The following is a 21,649-nucleotide window of genomic DNA, read 5'->3' on the forward strand; positions in this document are numbered from 1 at the left end:
CTGTATGAGAAGGAACATCATTGCAGTACAATATTCCTCTACAATAATATATTTTATTACAAGAATTATTCATGTCTGGCTCGGTGACATCTTCCGAGGGATTTCTCAAATCGTAATGAAAAAAATCATCCCGTTGTATTAATGCCTCGTCCTCCAGCACACGTGGGATGGAGAGCGAGTGCTAATATTAAATAAACTAAATTGAATAATTCTTGGTGTCCCAGTGCAAGGTAATTAGAGGAGTTAGGCGTTTTACATCTTTGCAAACACCAATTCAATAATTCATGATGATCCGCGCTCTCCGGGTTAATTAAGCAGCGTCGGGTAAACACAATTCTGGTTTGTTTACGTGAGGCATCTCTCCCCAAATGTCTGATTATTACTACGTGTAGGATCAAAGATGGAGAGATGGAGGTGGTTCACTGTCGTATGCCAATTATGGTGGAGGACTTTACAGGGATTTGGATTGGTCTCCGAATGGTCATACATGGCCCTATAATAAACCTTTAGTGGTTTCTGAAGACTTTAAAGTTAAACTACAGATAAAACTGCCTTTTCAGGTGGCTTAAGGAAGGCTCGGAATCTTCTACTTTTTTTGCATCCACTGGGGAATAGGCCTGCTATTATCCTTGCTCAGGGACATCAAGAATTATATTATTTGATTTATTTATTATTAGCCTTCAGTCATGCGAGCTGCAAGATGGCGAAATAATATGGCGAGATAAGTTTTAATCTTGTAAATTGAGAAATCCCTTGAAAGATATTACAGAATTGTCATCACCAGGACAGAGAATGGTGGGTAATGCAAAGTGAAGGGAAAGGATTAGACATGAATGAGACCAGACCAGACTTTTAGACCACTTTTAGGTCAACACCTAGTCACCATTTCTGATTTTAGAATGGCTTTTTTCAACCTCTTTATCATGTAAATCACTTTCCAGTCTCCAGAAACTCCCATTTATAATAACTATGCCTGCTACTTTATTTAAAGCTCATGGTACCTTAGAACTCTCCTGGTCAGGAGTTGTCACATCCTGGCCTAGCCAATCAAGATGGCCAGAGATGGGAATGAGTAGGGAAATAAGCGAGAAGATGGCAGCCTGAGTATACAGCGGATTTAGTTCCTCTTTAAGTAGTAGAATCTTACAGCTCAGGATGAGAAATAAAATAGTAAAAGAAACTAGGAGATAAATGTACGCTTTGCTAATTACAAAACTGATTATGTTATATTAGAACTGACCTGAAATGGAGAATCATGAAACCTTTCCAAATCTGGATTTTGTGTCCTTCTCTAAAAGTTCAGCTTTAAAGGACACGAAGCCACTCATGTCATGGTAGATGAAAATGTTCTGGAAGCTGTGGAATTGGCAAAAATATTTGTTTGGACACTCACAAGATTGAAAGGCTTTTTTAAAGGTTAAGCTTGGATTACATTGTGTACTCTGCTAAACACAAAACAAGCTCAATATGAGCTCTGAATTTTGAGTATAGGGACATGGTGATCCTGCACCAGCCTGAAAGTGGCTGAACATTGCCGCTATGTGCTGCTGGAGGACTCTACATCTTCCACTGCCCAATTCTCCTCACCTGAAATACTCGAAGGCTCACCATCTTTCACTGCCCAATTCTGCTCACCTGAAATACTTTGTGCTTCTGAAAGGCTCAATTTATTCCACTGCCCAATTCTCCTCTCTTGAAATACTCCAAGGCTCGCCATCTTTCACTGCCCAATTCTCCGCTCCTGAAATACTCAACAAATTCCAGCGTCCAACTATCCTTTCCCTAAAAATTCCACACTGCTAGAGGACTCTGCTCCTTCCTCTGTCTAACTCTTCTCTCCTGAAACACTGTGCTCCTAAAGAACTCTACACATTCCAGTGTCCGTTTTTCCCTCCCCAAATACTCTTCCTTGTTGGAGAATTCTACACCTTTCTCTAACCAACTATCCTTTCCTGACATACTCTGTGCTCCTGAAGAACTCACGTCCATTTTTATCCTTCTGAAATACATTTCTGGAGAATTCTACACCTTGCATTATCCAACTTTTCCTCTTATTGAAATACTCCTGAAAGGTTCCACACATTGCCCAATTCCCCAGCACTGCTCGGGAACTCTGATTCTTCTTATCTCTTCTCTCCTCAAATGCTCTGCACTGTGGAAGAACTCTGCTCCCTCCTCTATCTAGCGCCGTGCTCTGTGCTTCTGGAAGACTCTACACCTTTCAGTGTCCGACTCTCCTTTCCTAAATTACTCTACTCTGATTCTTTCTTTTCTAACTCTCAACTCATGAAATATTCTGCATTGCTGGAGGATTCTGTAGCTTCAACTCCCCAACTGTCCTCTCTTTAACTAATCTGTGCTCCACCTTTCACTATCCAGCTCTACTCTCCTGAAATACTCTGCTCTGCTGGAGCACCTTGCTCTTTCCTCTATCTAACTCTGTCTGTCAAGAAATACTGTTCACTTTTAAATGATTCTGCACCTTCCACTGCCCAACTCTCCTTTTCTGTAAAATCCTGCATTGACCTACTCTGTGCTCCTAGAATATTCCCTACCTTCCACTGTCTCATTTCCTGAAATACTCTGTGCGCCTGCAGGACACTGCATATGATCCAGCTCTCCTCTCCTGAAACACTCTGCTCTGCTGAAGAACCCTGCTCTTTCCTCTCATCAACCCTTCTCTTCTGATTTACTGTTTACTATTAAAGGACTGTTTTTATTAAGGCTAAATCATTTCCTTTGAATGTTTATTTGACGGGTTCTGTCTTTGAAAGTTTGTAAAAATTTAAGTAGCTCAGCAGTGTCAAGTGTTAAACAAAATTAAGAATTTAAAAAGTAAGAAATCAATAGAAAACATGTTTAAATAGATCCTTGTAGCACTCATCAGTTAATTGCATGCGGATTTCCTCTATGGAATTCTTACACAGATGTTGCTGATTGAGTCTACTAAGTGTCAAAATGTTTTTCCTGCCTATGTTTAATAATGTATGTTGTGTTGTTTCCTGTTCTCCCCCAATTCTCTATCTTCTCTGCCTGTGTGTACACATGTCTTACTCCTTACAAAATGGATGTTTTAGTTCCAGGTTAGAACACACACTGGTTGCTTTTATTACTCTAGGGCTGATTAGTTGTGAAGTCTGCAGTACCCATTTTGTAGTGTCTCTGTCACTCTGTCGGGGTTATAATGAGATTTTTTTATTGTGGAAAAACTATAATTTATTTATTTATTTTTTGCATCTTAAGGCAGCTAAAAGCTGGTAAAACTCCACACAAAGTGTGCAATTAGTTGGGACCCATTATAAGCAGTGGTACTGACACTGACAGAGTATAAGCAGTGGTACTGACACTGACAGAGTATAAGCAGTGGTACTGACAGGGAGACGGGAACTGTGCCATTGGCTATAACAGAATGGATAGCATTTACGTGTGAATGGATTTTATATTACAGGGAGTCTTGGTAAGGAAATATAGTATTGGTCAGCTCCCAGAAATATAGCCAAAACAGTAAGACCACCGACAGGTGACTAAAACCTGGTCACAATGGCAATGGGGTGGGATATATTAGGCAGCAAGAGAACAGTCAGTTCTTGCAGGTGATGTGTTGGAAGCAGCAGGACAAATGGACACATGTACAACTCGCTGGTATCCTTCCACAAAGTCCAGCATAGTCTTTAATTCTGCTGAATTCTTCTCACTTCCTCATTGCTTCCAAGCCACCACCTTACTTATTTGTAGGATTTTATTACTTTTTGTCTGGACATAGGGTCCAACAATGGGAATCCTTCCACCCCTAAATTGTAGTTTTCTGTTTATGGGGTTGTATAGCTGCCGACTATACAGAGTGCACATGCCAACTTCTTTCCTTCACCAAAATGGCCTCCAACAAGCACAAAAAGTGTTAGAACTGGACCAGGGTGCAATCCAAGATTTCCAGATCTGATGCATTGTTTGATGTTAGATGACATGAATGGTCAATGTGTTGTTTACCTGGGGACAGGATAGCAGCAAGAGGCGCTATGGGGAAAAAGGCCGGGTGGTAGAGTGGTGGTGACCTATGTAACTGCTATTGCCAGATATAGGACACTTCAGAGGTGTTGTAGAGTTCATGGCTCCATGGGTCAGAAGTTTCCAATGGATCCATGGGAAAAAAGTGAAACCTACATAATATTAGGCAGGTGGTTTTAATATTTTTTAGTAAATGGTCCCAAAATCCCTTTTTCTCCCTCCCTACCTGTCTCCCACATTCTTTAACTTTATTCTATATATTTGTCTTGCTTTCATTCCTTCTTTCTCAATGGATCACACTTTCATTTTTCATTTCTCTGTCCATCTCTCCGATTCCTCTGCCCTTTTCTTTTTCCTTTCTCTGTCTCTCTCTTCATCTACCCTCTGCCTATCTTTCTTTCTTCTTCCTATGATTTCCTCCCACTTTTCTCTGTCAGTCTTGTTCTTCCTTTCTTTAACCCTTTCTTCCTTAGTCTCTCTTTATCTTCCATCTCATTTCTATGGTCTCTTCTCTTCTCACTTCCTCTGTCTCCATCCATTTGCCATCTTTCTGACTCTGACACTTTCCATCTCCCTTCTTCTGTTTCCTTCTTCCTTGGCTTCTCTGCTTCACTCATCTCTCTTCCTTGGTCTCCTTCTTCCTTAATTTCTCTGAATCTTCCTCTCTCTTTCATTATCTCTCTTCCACATCTCTCCATCTCTTTCCTCTATCTCACTTTATTTCTGTCTCTTTCCATCTTCTTTCTTTCCTCCTGTCTCTCTCCCTCACTTACTGATGGCACTCCATCTCCCATGCTGTCACATCACCATTCCTGTCTCACAAGTCCTGTCAGTTCCTCCTCCTCACATTTCTCTCCTCTCTTTCCAGACATGAAAGAAATCCTCAGCTCTGCTCCACACATCACCGATAATTCCCTCAAGTTGTTTGGCGCTGATTGGTGTCAATGTGTTTTAGATCTCCTCCGCTCATAGCAGCGATTTAATGATGCACCTACAGTATGCAGACTCGTATAAATCAATTGTGTGATATATGTCAATACTTACATCAATGAAACAAACCATAGCAGCATTAATTGATCAAGTATTTGGCTGACTCTGAGTATCTGACAATCACACAAAACATTATTTAAATTCCATGATGGAACTTGAAAAAATATTCAGCAGCATTTTTTTTGTTTTAATTTTGAAGTGAACCTCTACTAAGAAATGATATGAGCTGCCATTGCAAAGAATACTGATTGGCTGGATGTAAGTCGGATGTATTGGTGTCGGTAGATACATGTGTGGCAAGTTGTATGGCAATGAGTTGAACTCCTAAGCTCCTAAATTCCTTCAGACCTTGCACTTACAGAAAAAATACTTGTTGATTTGAAAGATATGCATTGAGCTTTTAATATTTCAATTTTGCACTTAATACACTGAGAACTTTGTGGTCTGAAATGACAAGAAACGGATAAACCCTGCCAAGTTCTCCTTTCCTAAACCAAATAATCCTTTCCTTTCTTCTTATCTTAACAACATAGGGGGCAGGTGCTTTGCAGTGCCAGATAAGAGTTGGAAATGCTGAGTTCTTGAAATAACATAGGCCGATTGAACAAGGACAGTTTTGATTTTCTGGCAGGATTTATAAGTTTTATAAGTATAAACCAAGTCAATATTTACCAGAACAAAATAAAGCAATGTATTGAAGTTCTTGGGTTGGGTTTGTTTGTATTTTTACAGCTCCTTATTTGTAGTGCTAATAATACCAATCCCCGCCCCAGAGGAGCTGACACTGGGTATAGGAATTTTACTTTGCCATATCTTGTATGTCACCATTTCTATATTTCTCTTTCTTTAAGAATCTTATTTTTTTTAAAGGCAATGATGCACTATTAAATAGAGAACTACATGTATCTGTGTATTTTATAAATACCTAGAGTTTAATACAGCTTTATTACAATCAAGGTACTGTGTTTTAGAAGGATGTTAAAACAATGATCATTACATTACTCCAATGTAAACAGCACAATAATAACTCACAATATTTGCTCACCAACACATTAAGGATTCCCTTTAAGGAATCTCCATCATGTTTCAGTGTTTGACTTGCTCTGGTGCGTCCTTGTTCTTCAGAAATTCTGCAGCAGGCTGTGGATGTCTCCGGCTCATCCTCTGACTCCCAGATGACAGGTGTGAAGGTTGATCTGAAAGTGGGATTCACACAAATAGTAACTGGAATAAATAATTCTGACTTTGATCGCTGCAATCACAGGGTTACAGGCAGCTTGGGTGATGGTGCAACCTCTTCCTATGTGTGCCATTAATTAATTGCTCCAGGTTGCTCTCCCTGTAGATAATCCTAAGCATTGCCTGGGCTGATTGCTCTTCTATCAGCAGCCCTTTCCCCTGGAGCTAAGAGAGAATCAAAGGCCTAAAATAACAGGAAAGCCAATGGTTAACCTGGAGTGAGAAGAACAGTGTACAGTGTGGTGCCGGGTGATAGGCAATGTGTATGGTCAGTCCTCCACCATTCTCTGCTGGAGACAGAAGATAACCGGAGGAAGAACGATGTTCACATCTTTCAGCTCATCCCCTGTTGAATTTTAGTCTTTTATGATTTTCCATTACTCCCTGTGTTATGTCTTTCTTCTGATTTTCATTTATTCTTCTTTCATCCTACTTTATTTTCTGCTCTGACATGTTCCTCCTAATCCCTAATAACCTCCACCCTCAATCTTCGTTCCTTTTTTGCTTCTTTAATTTACTTATTTCTTTTCCCTTTTGCTTTATTTTTCTTTTATTTCCTTTTTTTCTTCTTCCCCTTTCTATCCTATTCTCCTTTTTTTTATTTTAATACGGTTGTCCCTTTACAGTTATTCCCTTATTTCCCTTTCTTTTTTGCTTTTCATTTTTCTTTTCTTTTACTGACACTTTTAATTTTCTTCCTGTTTTAGGCTTGGTTTCCAGACTCCCTCCCCTCCTTTATTTCCTTCTCTATCTCACCCCTTTTTCATCTCTCAAACCTGTTTTCCCTTTCTTTCACTCTGAACCTCGTTTATTCCCAATCCCGTTTCCTCTTTATTTCCCAATCTCAACCCCTTCCCCCTCTTTCCTCCTCCTTTTTCCTCACTTTCTCAACCCCACCTCATTCCCCTCCTTTTTCCTTCTCTCGACAACTATTTTCCATTCTCCTATCTTTTTTTATACCTGTGTCTCTATAAACCTCTTTTCTCCCCTTTCCCAATCTCTTTTCCTCTTCATCTCCTCTGTTCCCTTTTCAATGCCCCCCTCTCTCCCTGTTTGCACCTCTTTCTCTCTTTTTCCCTCCTCTCTTCATCGCCCACTTTTACCCCTCACTCCAACCATCACACCCACTTTTCCATCCCTACACCCCACCCTCTTATGATTTTCCTCTTTTTGTACTCTGTACACTTTTTTAGTGAAGTCCAGGTGTGAAAGGTTCTGCACATGCTCTATCTCATGGAAAAGCTGCATTTCTTTATAGATAATCTAAAATTATAGATTCTGATACATATTATGTGAAGCAAAACATCTTCTCGCCCATAGCAACCAATTCTTCATTTCATATTTCTGTTGTATTACAGAAGAAGGAGGGTTTGATTGTTGTGCCTGAAGAGCACTTATCTCTTACACACTTTAAGTCAAATTGTCTGCAAAAAAATAAAAGAACTCTAAATCTATTATATGGGATCACGTTCTTCTATACATCGATCTATAGGGTCATAGTATGTCCATATTACATCGTAACAGATTTGTCTGCAGTCCTTTGTGCCTCCCAGAGGTGTCAATAAGCCGTGTAATGAGGACAGATAATAATGAATAGGAGCTGGTAAACATTTGGGTAATTAGCCAAGTGTTGATTCATGATCCCTCATCAGGCTTGGGTGATATGTGAGCTTTCCTGAAGGGACCAAGTTGGTGTATAGCACCGTGACCTTGCAGTAGTTAGTTTTTGGGTTATCTGTGCCCTGTCTGTATGGCATTTCCTTCTACTAATGCTCTCACCTGCAATCCAATAAATGTTAATGTGGTTTAGATGGTTGTATGCCCCCCTGGCTGCTCACATGTATGTGCATGATTTGTAAAATGGTTTTATGGTTGTGCATTCAATTCTTTACCACCTACCTCCTTTTGCACGTCCTATCTATCCTTTCATCATTTCTTCCTTTGTTTTGTTTCTATTCCTTCTCTCATTCTCTTTTTCTTGCCCTCCTCCTACCTACTCTACCTTCATTCCTCTTGTACTCCCTTCCTTCCACTCATTCTTCTTCTCTTCCTACCTCACTTCTATTCTCTTTTCTTCCTCCCTTGCTTCAATCCTAGCTCAGTTGCAGGTGGGCAAAGATTAGTTTCAGGGTGGTAAATTCATCTTTTTAAGCTGATTAGAACCAGAATGGCCAATTGATCACTTGAATACCAGGGAAAGACTGCTGCCAGCAATGGTGACCCAAACAGCTTCATTATGACAGATAACTGTTAGGCAAGTTTATCATGTGCTGAAAAGTGCAGCTGGAGATCTGTATATGGAGAAGGATTTATATATCTCATACATGTGCAACTGCTGGTTTCCCCATACCTACATGTCCATATAGACCAGAGCAATTCAGGCTCCATATATCATTACACATATGGAATGCAGAGAGACTAATGTGCTCATTCTTCAATCCCAAAGACAATGCTGGATCTTGCTGCTTGCATTTGCCTTTTACAATTCAATTTATCAGTGTATTCATTATGGACACTGTCGACTTGAAGCGACTGTAATAAGGTTAACGCAAGGCGACATTCTTGTGATGGAATCCAATACTCCGGCTCCCTTTGCTCAGATAAACCTAATCTGACTTCTAATCAAAACCGTCTTGTACCCTTTGTGTTTCAGAAGATGTATAATCTCATTCTTCTGAGTATTGGTGCCAAGTCTTAGAAATAAAGTTTTCTACACTTAAACAGATACAGAGATTTGGAGGCAGGTTGTCTGGAAATAGAGGGCGTTTTGGACCTGTTCTGTTGGCTGTCTGTGTATGGACCACCAATGACTTCTGAGGTAGCTGATTTACTTTTTCTTCAATCCTTCTGCTTGTATTTGCCTTTTACAGTTCAATTTATCAGTATATTCATTATGGGTCTGCATAGGGTAATTACGAACCGTGACCACCCCAGTGTTGAAGCTTGATTTAGTAGAATAAAAAATAAACCGTTCTGTCTGAAATACTTGCCTCCTCTCAATTGCTGCCCCCAGGTCACTCCTTGTATTTTCTATAACTGAATTCTGTCTTCCAGACAGAAAGAAGCCAATCATCCTTTAAATCACTTACTGCGATCCCATAATATATAGAACATTTCCCATAGGGGAGCCCAATAAAACTGCCCCGTCCTGGGTCATTGGATGATCAATTTTTTCTATAGCATTCAGAAACCCCCAATAACAGAGAGTTTAAGGATGAAGAAGGTGTCACGTGCCTGGAGTGAAGCTGAAAATATATATATATAGTAAACATTCAAAAACAAATGCAAAACTTAAACAATTAAAAAGCTGGGTTGTATCATCAGGACTACAGGGAGCCAAATCTACAGATGGATTCTATATTAAAAGGAAAGACTACCAAGAACTTAGTTGTCAGTGTTTAGGACATAGTTATGGGATTTCCAGGTCTGTACATCTGCTGTGCCCAATATGAGAGGTTCATCTAATTCCTGTGAGGGGTACTGGGTATGTTCCCCTGATGTGCCCATTATGGGGGGCTCCCATTAAACTCCTATGTCCTAGCTCTATACATCTGCTGTGCCCATTATGACCCCCCGAATCCCTGTACTGAGTTCCTGGGTCTGTACCCTTGCTGTGCCCATTATAAGGGGTTCTCATATAAATATGCCCTGGCTCTAAATGTCAGCTGCACCCATTATGGGGAGCTCCCATTAAACGCCTATGTCCTGGCTCTATACATCTGCTGTGCCCATTATGCGAGGCTCCCCTATCCCTGTACTGAGTTCCTGGGTCTGTACACCTGCTGTGCCCATTTTAAAGGGGTCCCATCATATAAATATGTCCTGGCTCTACCCATCAGCAGCTTCATTATGGGGGGCTCCCCTATCCCTGTACTGAGTTCTGGGGTCTGTACACCTGCTGTGCCCATTATAAAGGGGTCCCATCATATAAATATGCCCCGGCTCTAAACATCAGCTGCACTTATTATAGGGGGGCTCCCCTATCCCTGTACTGAGTTCCGGGGTCTGTACACCTGCTGTGCCCATTATAAGGGGCTCCCATCATATAAATATGCCCTGGCTCTAAACATCAGCTGCACTTATTATAGGGGGGCTCCCCTATCCCTGTACTGAGTTCCAAGTTGTGCATACCTGCTGTGCCCATAATGAGGGGTTCACAATATCCCTATGATTAGTCCTGGCTCTATTCCCCTGCTGTACCTATTAAGAGAACGTTTATATATCTTTTTATTTAAAATGATACTGAGATGTCAGTGGTTGAGTTATTGGATTCCCAGGTTTGCACACTTTTCTGTGCCCATTATGAGGGCCTCCTACCATTCCTATGGACTTCCTATGTAAAATGTAACAGGTGAAGCGGGGAACCCAGGACATGGACAGAGCTCGGATTCAGTTAAGAAGGGATTGACTCCATACATCAAGCTCCCCTTACTAACTGTGTTATTAATAAATCTCAGCTACTGAACATTGGATTGTAAGCTCATCTGCACAAAAACTGATATGAATGGTCAGACACTGCTTGCTAGAAGCTCTTGATAAATGAAATGACATTATATCCTAAAAAAAAAGTCTGCAATCAAATCCTGTAGAATCAACACAAACCCCTGGCAAGTGACTGTGCTGTCCATTCACTCCTGACTAACAAACTGCTTTCTATCCTGTGTAACACTTCCTCAAGCACTGGCTGTCATGTCTGTCACCAAGCTGGCAGAATGTGTACCCTGCATGATAAAGAAGGCAGTCTATTATCCACACTGCTGGGGGGTGACAATACTCTTCCAAAGAGGGTCTAATGCAATTACTGTGTCCATTCAGCAGGGAGCTAATGTGATCAGACTTGATGCTCTTTAATTATACATACCATGGAGCTGTATTTGGTGGGATGAGGAGGTACTGGACACTCTTTGCCATTTGCATGCCCTGGCACTTGATGTAAAGGAGTTCCCCTGCACCTCTTTATAGCTGAATGCCCAGGGTGGGCAGGTCTAATATACACACAGCCCCTACTTTGCTTAGAGCTGCATATCATCAGGGAGAGGAGATCAGAGTCAGCAGAGCCACTGCTGGCTGTGTAGGTTGGACACATCTGCCTTGGCAGTCGGCAATGACAGCCCTGCAGGAGCTTGCTAGGCACAGGTGACATCAGCATATGGAGGCATGGGTCAACCTGGGGCTCCTTCTTGCACAGTGCTTAGGCTGAACATTGCAGGTAATGGTTCCTGGAGAAGAGATACTTTAAAGAGACCATCCCTGAGCACAGCAGTGTGTGCCAGCACTTCTTCCCACAGGGCACATCTTCCCAATCTCACTGGCATCATGGGTTCCTGTGCGTTTAAAGAGATCCTGCAGCTTATCTTCCTGATGTTTCTCTCCTTCCCTTCAGGTAGGTTTTTTAATTTCTATATATTTCCAATGTCAGGGAGTCCAGATCTAAGTTGCAGCTGAAGATTTGCAAGGACACCACAGATGGACACAATTTAGCTGCATTTAAGGAATGGTGCTGGGTCTTGTAGTTTACCCCAGCTGCACACTGGCAGATAAAGTTGGCATGCATTGCATGAAGGGTTATATGTTGTGTGGTTATAGATAATTCCTGCAGTATTACTATAATATGTAGAACTCTCCATGTTGGCACTTGTAGTTCCACCAAAGATGTTTGGGATAGTAGTTTAGCAGGGCTTTTGATAACAGTACAGGCTTGGCTGGCAGGACTTGCTGGGATGTTTAGTTCCACAACTGAAATGTTTTCTTGGCACTTTTGAATGTCACACCTTTAAATATGTTGACAAACTGATGGGTAGAAGGACTCATTGTTTAGGTGGTATTTTTGGGTAAGCTGGCAGTGATTTGGGAGCTTTCTGTAGGTAAGCAGGGCATGTCCTGCTGTAAAACCCACTCTGGAATACATGGCACAGACCTCAGGTTAATGTTCAAAGTGCCATCCCTAAAAAGAGTTTATCCCCATTATATTGTACGGTGGTAATAAATAGGATTAGAGATTCAGCACCTTGGACAACTCCATAGCAGAGACAGGGCAGATTGTACTGATCATGGGAATGGGGTGGAAGGTACTGGTGGGGTCCTGTACTGTCCTAATATGAGGGTATAATGGGGTACACATAATATTGGGGTGTAAAGGGGTACACACACTGCTAGTCTTGGAATGTATAGTATATAGAAGGGTGCTGTTATAGGGTCCTGTACTCTCATAATACGGGGTAAAATGGGGTACACACACTACTAGTCTTGGAATGTATATTATAAAGAAAGCTGCAGGTGGGGTCCTGTACTGTCATAATTTGGGGGTTTAATGGGGTACAAACACTGCTAGTCTTGGAATGTATAGTATATAGAAGGGTGCCATTAAAATGCCCTGTACTGTCATAATTTGGGGTATAATGGGGGTACACACAGTGCTAGTTTTGGAATGTATAGTATATAAAAGGGAGCTATTATAAGGTTGTGTACTGTCATTATATGGGGTATATTGGGGTACACACACTGCTAGAATTGGAATGTATAGTATATAGATGGGTGCTGTTAAAGGGTCCTGTACTGTCATAATATGGGGTGTAATGGGGTACACACTCTGCTAGTTTTGGAATGTATGGTATATGGAAGGGAGCTGCTATAGGGACCTGTACATTAATATTATAGGCAGACACACAGTTAATCTTGGAATATATATCACGTAGGAGGGTGCTGCTATTGCTATCCTAGGCTTTCATAATATGGGGGTACACACACTTATATTCTTGGAATAAATGGTATGTTAATGTGTCCTGTAGGGTACTAGTCTGGATATGGACTATAATAAAACAGACCCACTGCCGATAGGTGTTTATCATGTGGAAGGGTGCTGTTTTTAGTCCTTTGCTTTCATAATATGGGGAGTATTAAGGTGGCTATTCCTAAAAGCTATGAAATGGAAAAGTGGGGGCTGCAGGACAATCAGGAACTTTTCATGCAGACATGTTGTGCCCTTTGAAACCATTTGGGTGTGAGGAAAGGAGAGCACAGATGGGTAGCTGTGCTGCTGTATATTGTGTGCCCATCTATATCTGTGCTAGTAGGGCAGAGGAGGAATAGAGTGAACAAGATGCGGGTCACTGCAACAAAAAAGTGTAGTGTGTGAGCTCAAATATAGAATGGTGTATGTTCACCCCATGCTGTGTCTCTCCTCCATATTCCTACATACACACTCTGTAGATTTTTATTTCCTCTCCCATTTTTCTCTTTTTTTTCAGTATCACTCCCTTCACTCTCTATCGCCTACTCTCTCTTCATTCAAGCTCTCCCCTCCTCTCCCCTGTCTTCTCTTTTTCTCCTTTCCTCTCCCCTGTCTTCTCTTTTTCTCCTTTCCTCTCTTCTGTCTTCTCCTTTTCTCCCCTTCTCTCCTCTGTCCTCTCTGTTTCTCCTTTCCTCTCCTCTGTCTTCTCTTTTTCTCCTTTCCTCTCCTCTGTCCTCTCTGTTTCTCCTTTCCTCTCCTCTGTCCTGTCCTCTCTGTTTCTCCTTTCCTCTCCTCTGTCCTCTCTTTTTCTCCTTTCCTCTCCCCTGTCTTCTCTTTTTCTCCTTTCCTCTCCCCTGTCTTCTCTTTTTCTCCTTTCCTCTCCTCTGTCTTCTCTTTTTCCCCTTTCCTCTCCTCACTCATCTCCTTTTCTCTCACTTCTTCTCTCCTCTTTCTCATCTCCTCTACACTTTTCTCCTTTTCCCAAAGTATCTCCTTCTCTTCCACCACTCTTTATCTGTCTCTCCACATCTCTTCTCCTATGCCTTCATGTTCTCCACTTCTTTCTCACACTATTTAGTAGTATTTCTTCCTCCCCCTGCCTCACTCTCTATCTCTTTCAGTTTAGGGCTCTTTTCTCTTGTCTTTTCCTTTTTCCCATTTATTTAGAAACAGTAGGTATTAGTTTTTTTTTTCATTATTAGTGACTTCTTTGAAGGCAGCATGAAGATGATCAGGATATGTGATTCCAAGCATGATTCTTGCATACTTGTTGCCAGTTGCTGTGCTGTCCTCAGTCCTTTCAATAATTGCACAGACCAAAGTACAGATGAACAGATGAATACATCTGTGGGACCAACATTTTTTCACCTCATGCAGTTTCTAAGTTTTGATTTGACCTGTCATAGAAGGGAACATATGTTCCAATCCCGTGGTCTGCTTGTATGTACACACAAGCTTAGACATTTTTCAGCAAGGTCATGTGTTTAGATTTTTATATTTTACCTGCGTATGCCATATTTTTATAATTACATTTCATATAAAGATTAAACTGTGCGCCCTCTAATGGCTATCGGTAGACAGTGCAGTCATTATTTTGGAAGATCAATCATACAGTAAGCCAGTTTAAGGCAATTTTAGTGGAGGGAACCGTAAAACACAATCACTGCACAGTGATGCTAATCAGGATTCCAGGGGAGTATGTGATGGAAAAATATGGCTGCCAATATAATATTTTATGAATACATATTTACAAGCTCCGAGGCTCCGGCATGTTGATAAGATCATGTATAGAAAGATGTTTGCTTTCTGATATAGATCTAAAAAAACCCTAAAAGGCTACAGACTTCTTTCATTTCATACATGCTGCGTGGGGTCTGATCTTCGCCGTGGGGTTACCAAGCTTTTAGGAACCCCGCAGAGAAGAGTCGTCTATCCAGCTTTCGGTTCCATTCCTCCCGCAGGGTTGAAGACCCTCGAGAAACGATGCACAATAATCATCTCTTATTAAACCAACAACTCCGGGGGATTTGATGTTTTAGATGCAAAACTATGGGAAGAAAATTTACTGACATCAATAAAACATGTGTCGGGAGAGCCCCCAGCCACACTCGGGCCCCGAGAGAACGGAGAAGCGCGGGGGTCACCAGTAATAACAGAAAATATCATTAACTCTCTGCATCCTATTGTACCTCTGCAGAGTGGATGATCATAGTTCTGGGATCCACAGGACAATCATTTTAACCAAATCTCCCAATGCTCAGTAGATGGCATGTGTTGGTTAATGGGATTCATCTTGGTTACGTTTTTTAAATATTGTCTTGATAAAGTCAGATAAGTGATTCACCTCATCTGCCTGTTTTTGGTCAGGTTGTAGAATGCTTGTAGGGTTGCAGGCTTTCCATGGTTTCTCCTATTGAAACCTGCTTGAAAACCTCCCCACCTCCATGCATAGACATAACCAGGGCTGCCACTGGCAAGAGGGAACAAGGGGTACTTCTGTACTAGGCCCCCACCAAAAGAACTTGACTTTTGCCATGCTGGAATGGATGTGTGGGATCCAGGAAGTTTACCCTGTATATAGTAAGCTTTTTATGGACCCCCTGGGTAAAGCCTGCAAGCTTTCATATTTGTTAGGCTAGTGCCCATTTGGTGCCCACTTGTCACGTTCACATACACTTTGTATTCTCTCGATCTGGAAAGGTTCTGATGACCCATCTCTCACTGAGAATTTGTACTCTGCCAGATTTCCAGACTTCAATTCCAAATTGCCTTTTGAATTTTCTTCTCCTCGTTAGGATTCCTTGCTGCTTCTGTAATGTACCAACACCTGCTCACCTTCACGGACACCCTCCAATACCCCCCACACATCTCTGCCTGGCATAGGACCACAGTTCTCAGTCCTCGTTCCAATTCCGCCTGCTCCTTCCTCTACCATCTCTGGTATGCCAGATGTTTCTAGCAAGAAAAAAAAACAATCTGCCTTCTGCTAACTGTGACAAGGGTATGACTGGGGCTGCAGAACCAACAAATCTTCAAACATCCCATTAAAGAGGACCTGTCAGAATGGATATTTGACAACTGCTGTTCCTATAGTTAAAAGGGCATGCTCTGTGTTTTACTGGGATCTCTAACTGCGGGCTGCTGACTTGTACTCAGCTTTCAGACTTCATTTCCTGCATGTTTTTCCAGCAAGATTTAGAGCATGCACCTTAAAAAGCCATAATAAAAAAGTAATGGGGAAGTAATGTATGTATTCATAGTCTGTGCCTGACTATCCATATTCCTGTGAGCACCACTGATTCTGCACTCCTGAAGATGCAAACTCCCTGCTTGCAGCGCTGTCCCCTTCAACCTCATCCATGTGATAGCATTGAGTCATCTGACAAGAGGCAGCAGACCCATCTGCAAGCTTTCCATGAAAAGTTTCTTTATTCTGATTACACTGAGCCCTGATCAATAGAACTTGACTTTTGCAATGCTGGAACTTTGACACCTGGATAAGGGGGCCAAGGAAGTTTATCAAGTATGGGTCCCAGAAGGTTCTGATAACAGCCCAGCCCACAGTAATAGTTTGTTGGGTCATGGACTGGTTCTCTTTAAACCCAGCGCCATAGCTTAGCACACATTCATAATGCTGTTATCTGTACTGTCGCTCCATATCGATATCGTGTAACTGTCCCACCCGCCAGCTTTTCAGCAATAGCTGGCCCACATCTCCAATTTTTGCTGGAGGTACAGCAGGCAATCATTGGGGTCAGCACGAACATACAAGGACATCAATAACGGCGACCTGCTTTTCTGTGTCCTTTCCTATTTCTTCTCTGGCTCTCAGGCGCTCGTCCTTGGCTGAATTGTCAGCATTGTCTGCTTTGTATGGGAAGTCCATGTAGCTGTAAGAAGGGTCCTTGGGGACACTGCATTATTAATGTCAATACAAACAGATGCTTTTAATAATTCTATAAGAGATGGGAGATGAAGATGGCATTGTGCTGCCTGGAGACAGAAAAGGAGGCCGCAACGCATCATTATGGCTGGCTTCCCCATCCTTGTTTCTTGAGTTTTATAGTTTGCTTCCAAGGTTCGTTCACACAAATGAATTTGCAACAGTGAGGTTGCATCGCCTGCCAGCTGCTGATCCGCCGCTACCCCATGCACCTTATTACTTAATAAAAAAAATATGATTAATAAATAAAAATGAAAGTGTTAATGATTGAGCAGCGGTGGTTTTGGAGGTTGACAGGGGTTCGCAGTAGATCACATTATCAGACACTTCTTGCAGCTTTTTATTTAAATCACCATCTGGTTAAACGCTTGGGCATGGCAAGGCCACCTCAGAAATATCTGGGTAAAAATCCTGGGGCCCCTTCCTCCATGCCTAAAAGTTCCAGTACTGCAAAAGTCTTTTGATCAGGGCCTGGTACAGAATCCCCTGATGGCAGCCCTGGTGCATGGAGTCTGCTATGGACAAAATCCAAAATCCTGTTTAATAATAATAATAATAATAATAATAGTGCAAGCAGTGGTAGGATACACACACACATATATTTATTTATTTTTTTATATTTATATATATATATATATGTATCCCAAGCTTTTGGAAACCTAAATTAGTACTACAATACCTGTTGATCACATGGTTTCTGTGGGTTTCTTTTGTGTCATTAGAGAATCCAAAGAATCATTCATCTCGGGAAACAACCATCTGACGTGTATGTAACTTTATACAGTACTAACAAGAAAGCCTCCAATTAGAGAACAATGTGCACATTTGTGAATTACATATAGGTAATATTATACAGGAATATTTTTGGATAATGACATCTCTTTACTTCTTTCTTTAAGCAAAGCCAGAGCCAACATCAGCATGAGCAGAGCATAATTTGGTGTGAAGAAAGCATTTTGTGCTCACATATATAAGTGTTAGGCTTCCACACTGTGACAGAATTTCAAAGCATAGAGTCTGGACGCATTGATAATCTGTAAAGTAATAGCAGGGAATGGGGTTCTGTGTCACAGAGTTCCCTGATATATACACGGATCAAACATATTACAAAGTGTAAGACTGGCTGTATTACAGAAAATATACAGTGCTATCAATGTGTTTATTTTTAGAGATCTTCTTGATGGAAATGATCCTACCTGTGTTTATGGATTACTAGAGTTATATCTCTCCATTACATATACAGACAATGCTTCCTGCTCTGCAGTGTAACACAATGGCTGTGTTTTAATGACTCTTCTTACAATGTAAGCTTATGTCACTGGGGTTAATTTAGGAATTCAGGCTATGTGACATCCTAGATTTCTACAAAGCCAAAGTGGGAAGCTCATACATTTAACCCCACAGACAGGAAAATGTCTTGATTGTCTCGTTTTGGAGCAAATATTCTTGAAGATCATTGAAAAAAATGGCCTTGTAATTGCCTCGTTGGTGCTTTATACATAACGGACTGTTAATCGGTGGCAAGTCTGCTGTATCTGGGTGGCAGAATCTTTTATTGATGCTCTGTGACTCTCAGGACGGGGCACAGTTCATCAACCAATGTCACCTGCTCTGTTTCTCTTGAGTAAGTTTTTCCAAGATAAAAAAGCGTGATCATGATTTATGTATGCCCGTCCCCGGAGACGGCTGACCCACTTCCACCTGCCATTGGCGCTGCCCCTCCGCCTGAACGCACACCACCTCTTACAGATCCGTTACATCTTCAGTGCGGAACAATGTCAAAAGGATTAACAAAGGCTTAATATGATAAGCAAACCAAATGCCTAGTCACTGTGTACCCTCTGCTAAAAATTCATAAGTGACCTCTAATAGCTTGTTTACTCAAAGAGGGATTTCACGGAGCCTGGCTGCAATTGTTTCTTTGGTATTAAATCCGAATAAAAGTACTTTAAGGGACAGTTTTGCACTAACTTGGTTTGTGACGGAGACTATAAAGTTGTATTGCATTATGTGGTGTCTCTACCGCTCCAGGAAGGCTTCATGAGGGTGTTTCTATGTTGAAGACCAACTATCCTAGTTTCTGACTGACAGTGTTGTAAATTTTATTTTAATAAAAGTATTTGCATTCACATAATATTTATAATATATGCGTAAATAAATATTAGGCATTATGCCGAACTTTAATATAAATATCCTAATTTCAGGCAACAGTATCAAATATATTACATATTTGATAAGTAAGGCCAAGAAGCACAAACCCATCACCATGTACAGTATGTCGCCCTTTTCCAAAAATCAGTCTATTTAACAATATCTAAGGAGTGCATAAAGGACAGACAAAGAAAGCTGCTCACCGTGAATAGGGAAATTTATCAAAGGAAGACTTGATGTTCCTCCGTCCAGGCCATTCTCCCTGACCCAGAATTTTCCCCCCATGTGCAGAATATCATTCACCATCCCCTCGACAGTGTAAAATCAGAGCACCGCACTAACTATAAAAAGTGTATCAAAATCCTGGTGAGTCTCAAATGCTCCATATACCCCCTACGCATAACTCATGCAACTGATAGAGGAAATACCTCCCTAACTTTTTGCAAACTTCTACATTGAAGGGGCATTGGAGCAGAAACTCCTCCTCTGATTCTCTACATTCCAGCCTCAAGCACACACTTTCTTGGGGGCCAGTGCTGCTAAATCCTCCAAGAAAGGTTTACCGTGAAAGCAATCTGGTCTCCAAACTTAATACAAATCCTTTCGATAATAATAAATCTCAGCCCCTTCCTCAAAACTGGACTTGGGCAATCCCTTACGGCCAATGACCCATCAAAGAATGAAGACAAATTCCAGAATTTTCCTAGAGAGGTTTTTAATGTCCTCTTAACCTGCAATTGCTTTAATATTTTCAGACTCTGCCCCAATCTAGTTTATGATGGTCCATATCGACAAGTATTGGCCACCAATATGTACTCTGACTCTACCCATTACAAATGGCCTAACTAAGAAGTTTCATTACCAGAGCCAACCTTACCCCAGTTTATGATGCCTCATGTTGGCAATTATTGGCTACAAATGAGTATTCTGACTCAACCCATCCCAGAAGGCCTAATAAAGAAGTTTCTGTATTTAGAAGCATACTCAACTCAAATCTAGTTTGACGAACCTTGTTGGAAATGATTGACCACCAATTCCTGCTTTGTGTCTCTGCGTCTCCCAGATGGCCGCACAATCCAGGGTGTTCATGAACAATTGTCAGTAACGTGATTATTCTTCGCTATGGAGAACCCATCATTCAAGTGGCAAAGCAAATTTTTTTTAGAGTCAAACAAGTGGAGATTTTACTAGATATGAGATTCGTTTTCCCTCCCACTATGGCTTGCATTTGAACGTCAGTTGTTCACTGTTTGCCATTTCCGCACATTTATGCAGAAATTGGAGTGAACGAATGCTGCTTGTTCTGTACCTTACCACAAGATCACAGCCCATATTCTGTTTCTGCCACTTACCCACCAAAAGGAATGGCACCCATTGTGAATTTTTATCAAAGACTCATTTCAGATGTTTACATAGCCAACCTAAAATACGTTTGGTGATCCCGGGCAGATTGGCCCATCACTAGTTTTAACCCCTCATTATATAAAACTATATGGAAAAAAAGTTTGGGCTATATTACACTTAAATTTGATTAAATACTGGTAGTATATATACCAGCCATCTGTCTTTATATTAGATTCCCTGTATCCCAATGATCTGACTGCAAGAAGGAGGGTGTGCCATATTTATAAATATCTGGACTATGCTGATATCATAGTAATATATCCCACACAATAACAAGCTTCCCACACAGGGTCAATATACAACTCCCAAAATATAGCTAATGAACATACAAACAATGCAACAGATGGAAAAGTAACATTTTTCTCAACTTTAGTTAAAGACAATAGGCTTGATTTGTAAAACTATAAAGGCTTGTTTATTACCATGAACATTTAAATAGGTTGCCAATTTTTGTGCATGCACTGCAATGTACTATAGGGAGGCATTCAGAATGATTTTTAGTATTTGACTGTATTAGATCTTATTGGACTTACCTTAAAATAACACTAGAAAATAAGTATCCATGTCCTGGTGTATTGTGATCTGAGCCTAATGGGTTACAAAAATACCACCCTGAGGTCCAATCTATCCCAGCAGTTACCTCTCACTCTATAGGTTGAGACATGACAGCTTCTCCTACATCCTGCAAGTACAATTTGGAGCCAACTATATGGTGCTAAAAGCTGCCAATGCACCGTACCTTCCAAATCTGGCTGTAGTTTAAAGGGATAATGGGCTGCGTCCATGTCAGTCTGTTCTCTGTGCATTACTGTATTCATCCTATAGCTGAGAACAGTTTAGAGTTCAGGGCCACATTTATCAGAGGTGCCATGATGCAGCAATGTTGATTCCACATTCATTTGCAAATACACACAACAAAAACCTCTCTTTAAAACAAATTCGTTTTTTGCTGGGTGCCTTCAAAGTGTGCTGGGCACCATAGCAGTCAGCTAGAAATTTCATTTTTTTCTATGAATCCTATTACTGGTTTTAGTGAAGTCGAACCTTAGAATTTGATTCACACATTATTTACCATTGAGCCAGGTGAGTTCCTGTGCACATAGATTCCATTTCACAAATTTTAGGTGCTGCATAGAGGAAGGCATCGCATCGGTGCACCTTTTACTTCTTGGCTGATCAGCAGACTG

At 41.1% G+C, this 21,649-nt stretch overlaps 1 protein-coding gene across 3 annotated transcripts in view; it reads left to right on the forward strand.

Moving 5' to 3' along the window:
• CHRNA4 (cholinergic receptor nicotinic alpha 4 subunit) overlaps nt 1-21,649 on the forward strand; it is a 53,217-nt gene that overhangs the window by 9,465 nt on the left and 22,103 nt on the right. For 2 of the 3 annotated variants that reach the window (XM_072414402.1, XM_072414403.1), the window contains exon 1: nt 11,129-11,617. The exons of the other annotated variant lie outside the window; for it this stretch is intronic. In XM_072414402.1, coding sequence (XP_072270503.1) covers nt 11,392-11,617 — 226 coding nt within the window. In that variant the 5' untranslated portion in view covers nt 11,129-11,391. Of the gene's footprint in view, nt 1-11,128; nt 11,618-21,649 lie in introns of those variants that run through there. 3 annotated transcript variants of the gene reach the window in all.

The sequence above is a fragment of the Pyxicephalus adspersus genome, chromosome 6, assembly GCF_032062135.1.
Source record: "Pyxicephalus adspersus chromosome 6, UCB_Pads_2.0, whole genome shotgun sequence".
Classification (NCBI taxonomy): Eukaryota; Metazoa; Chordata; class Amphibia; order Anura; family Pyxicephalidae; genus Pyxicephalus; species Pyxicephalus adspersus.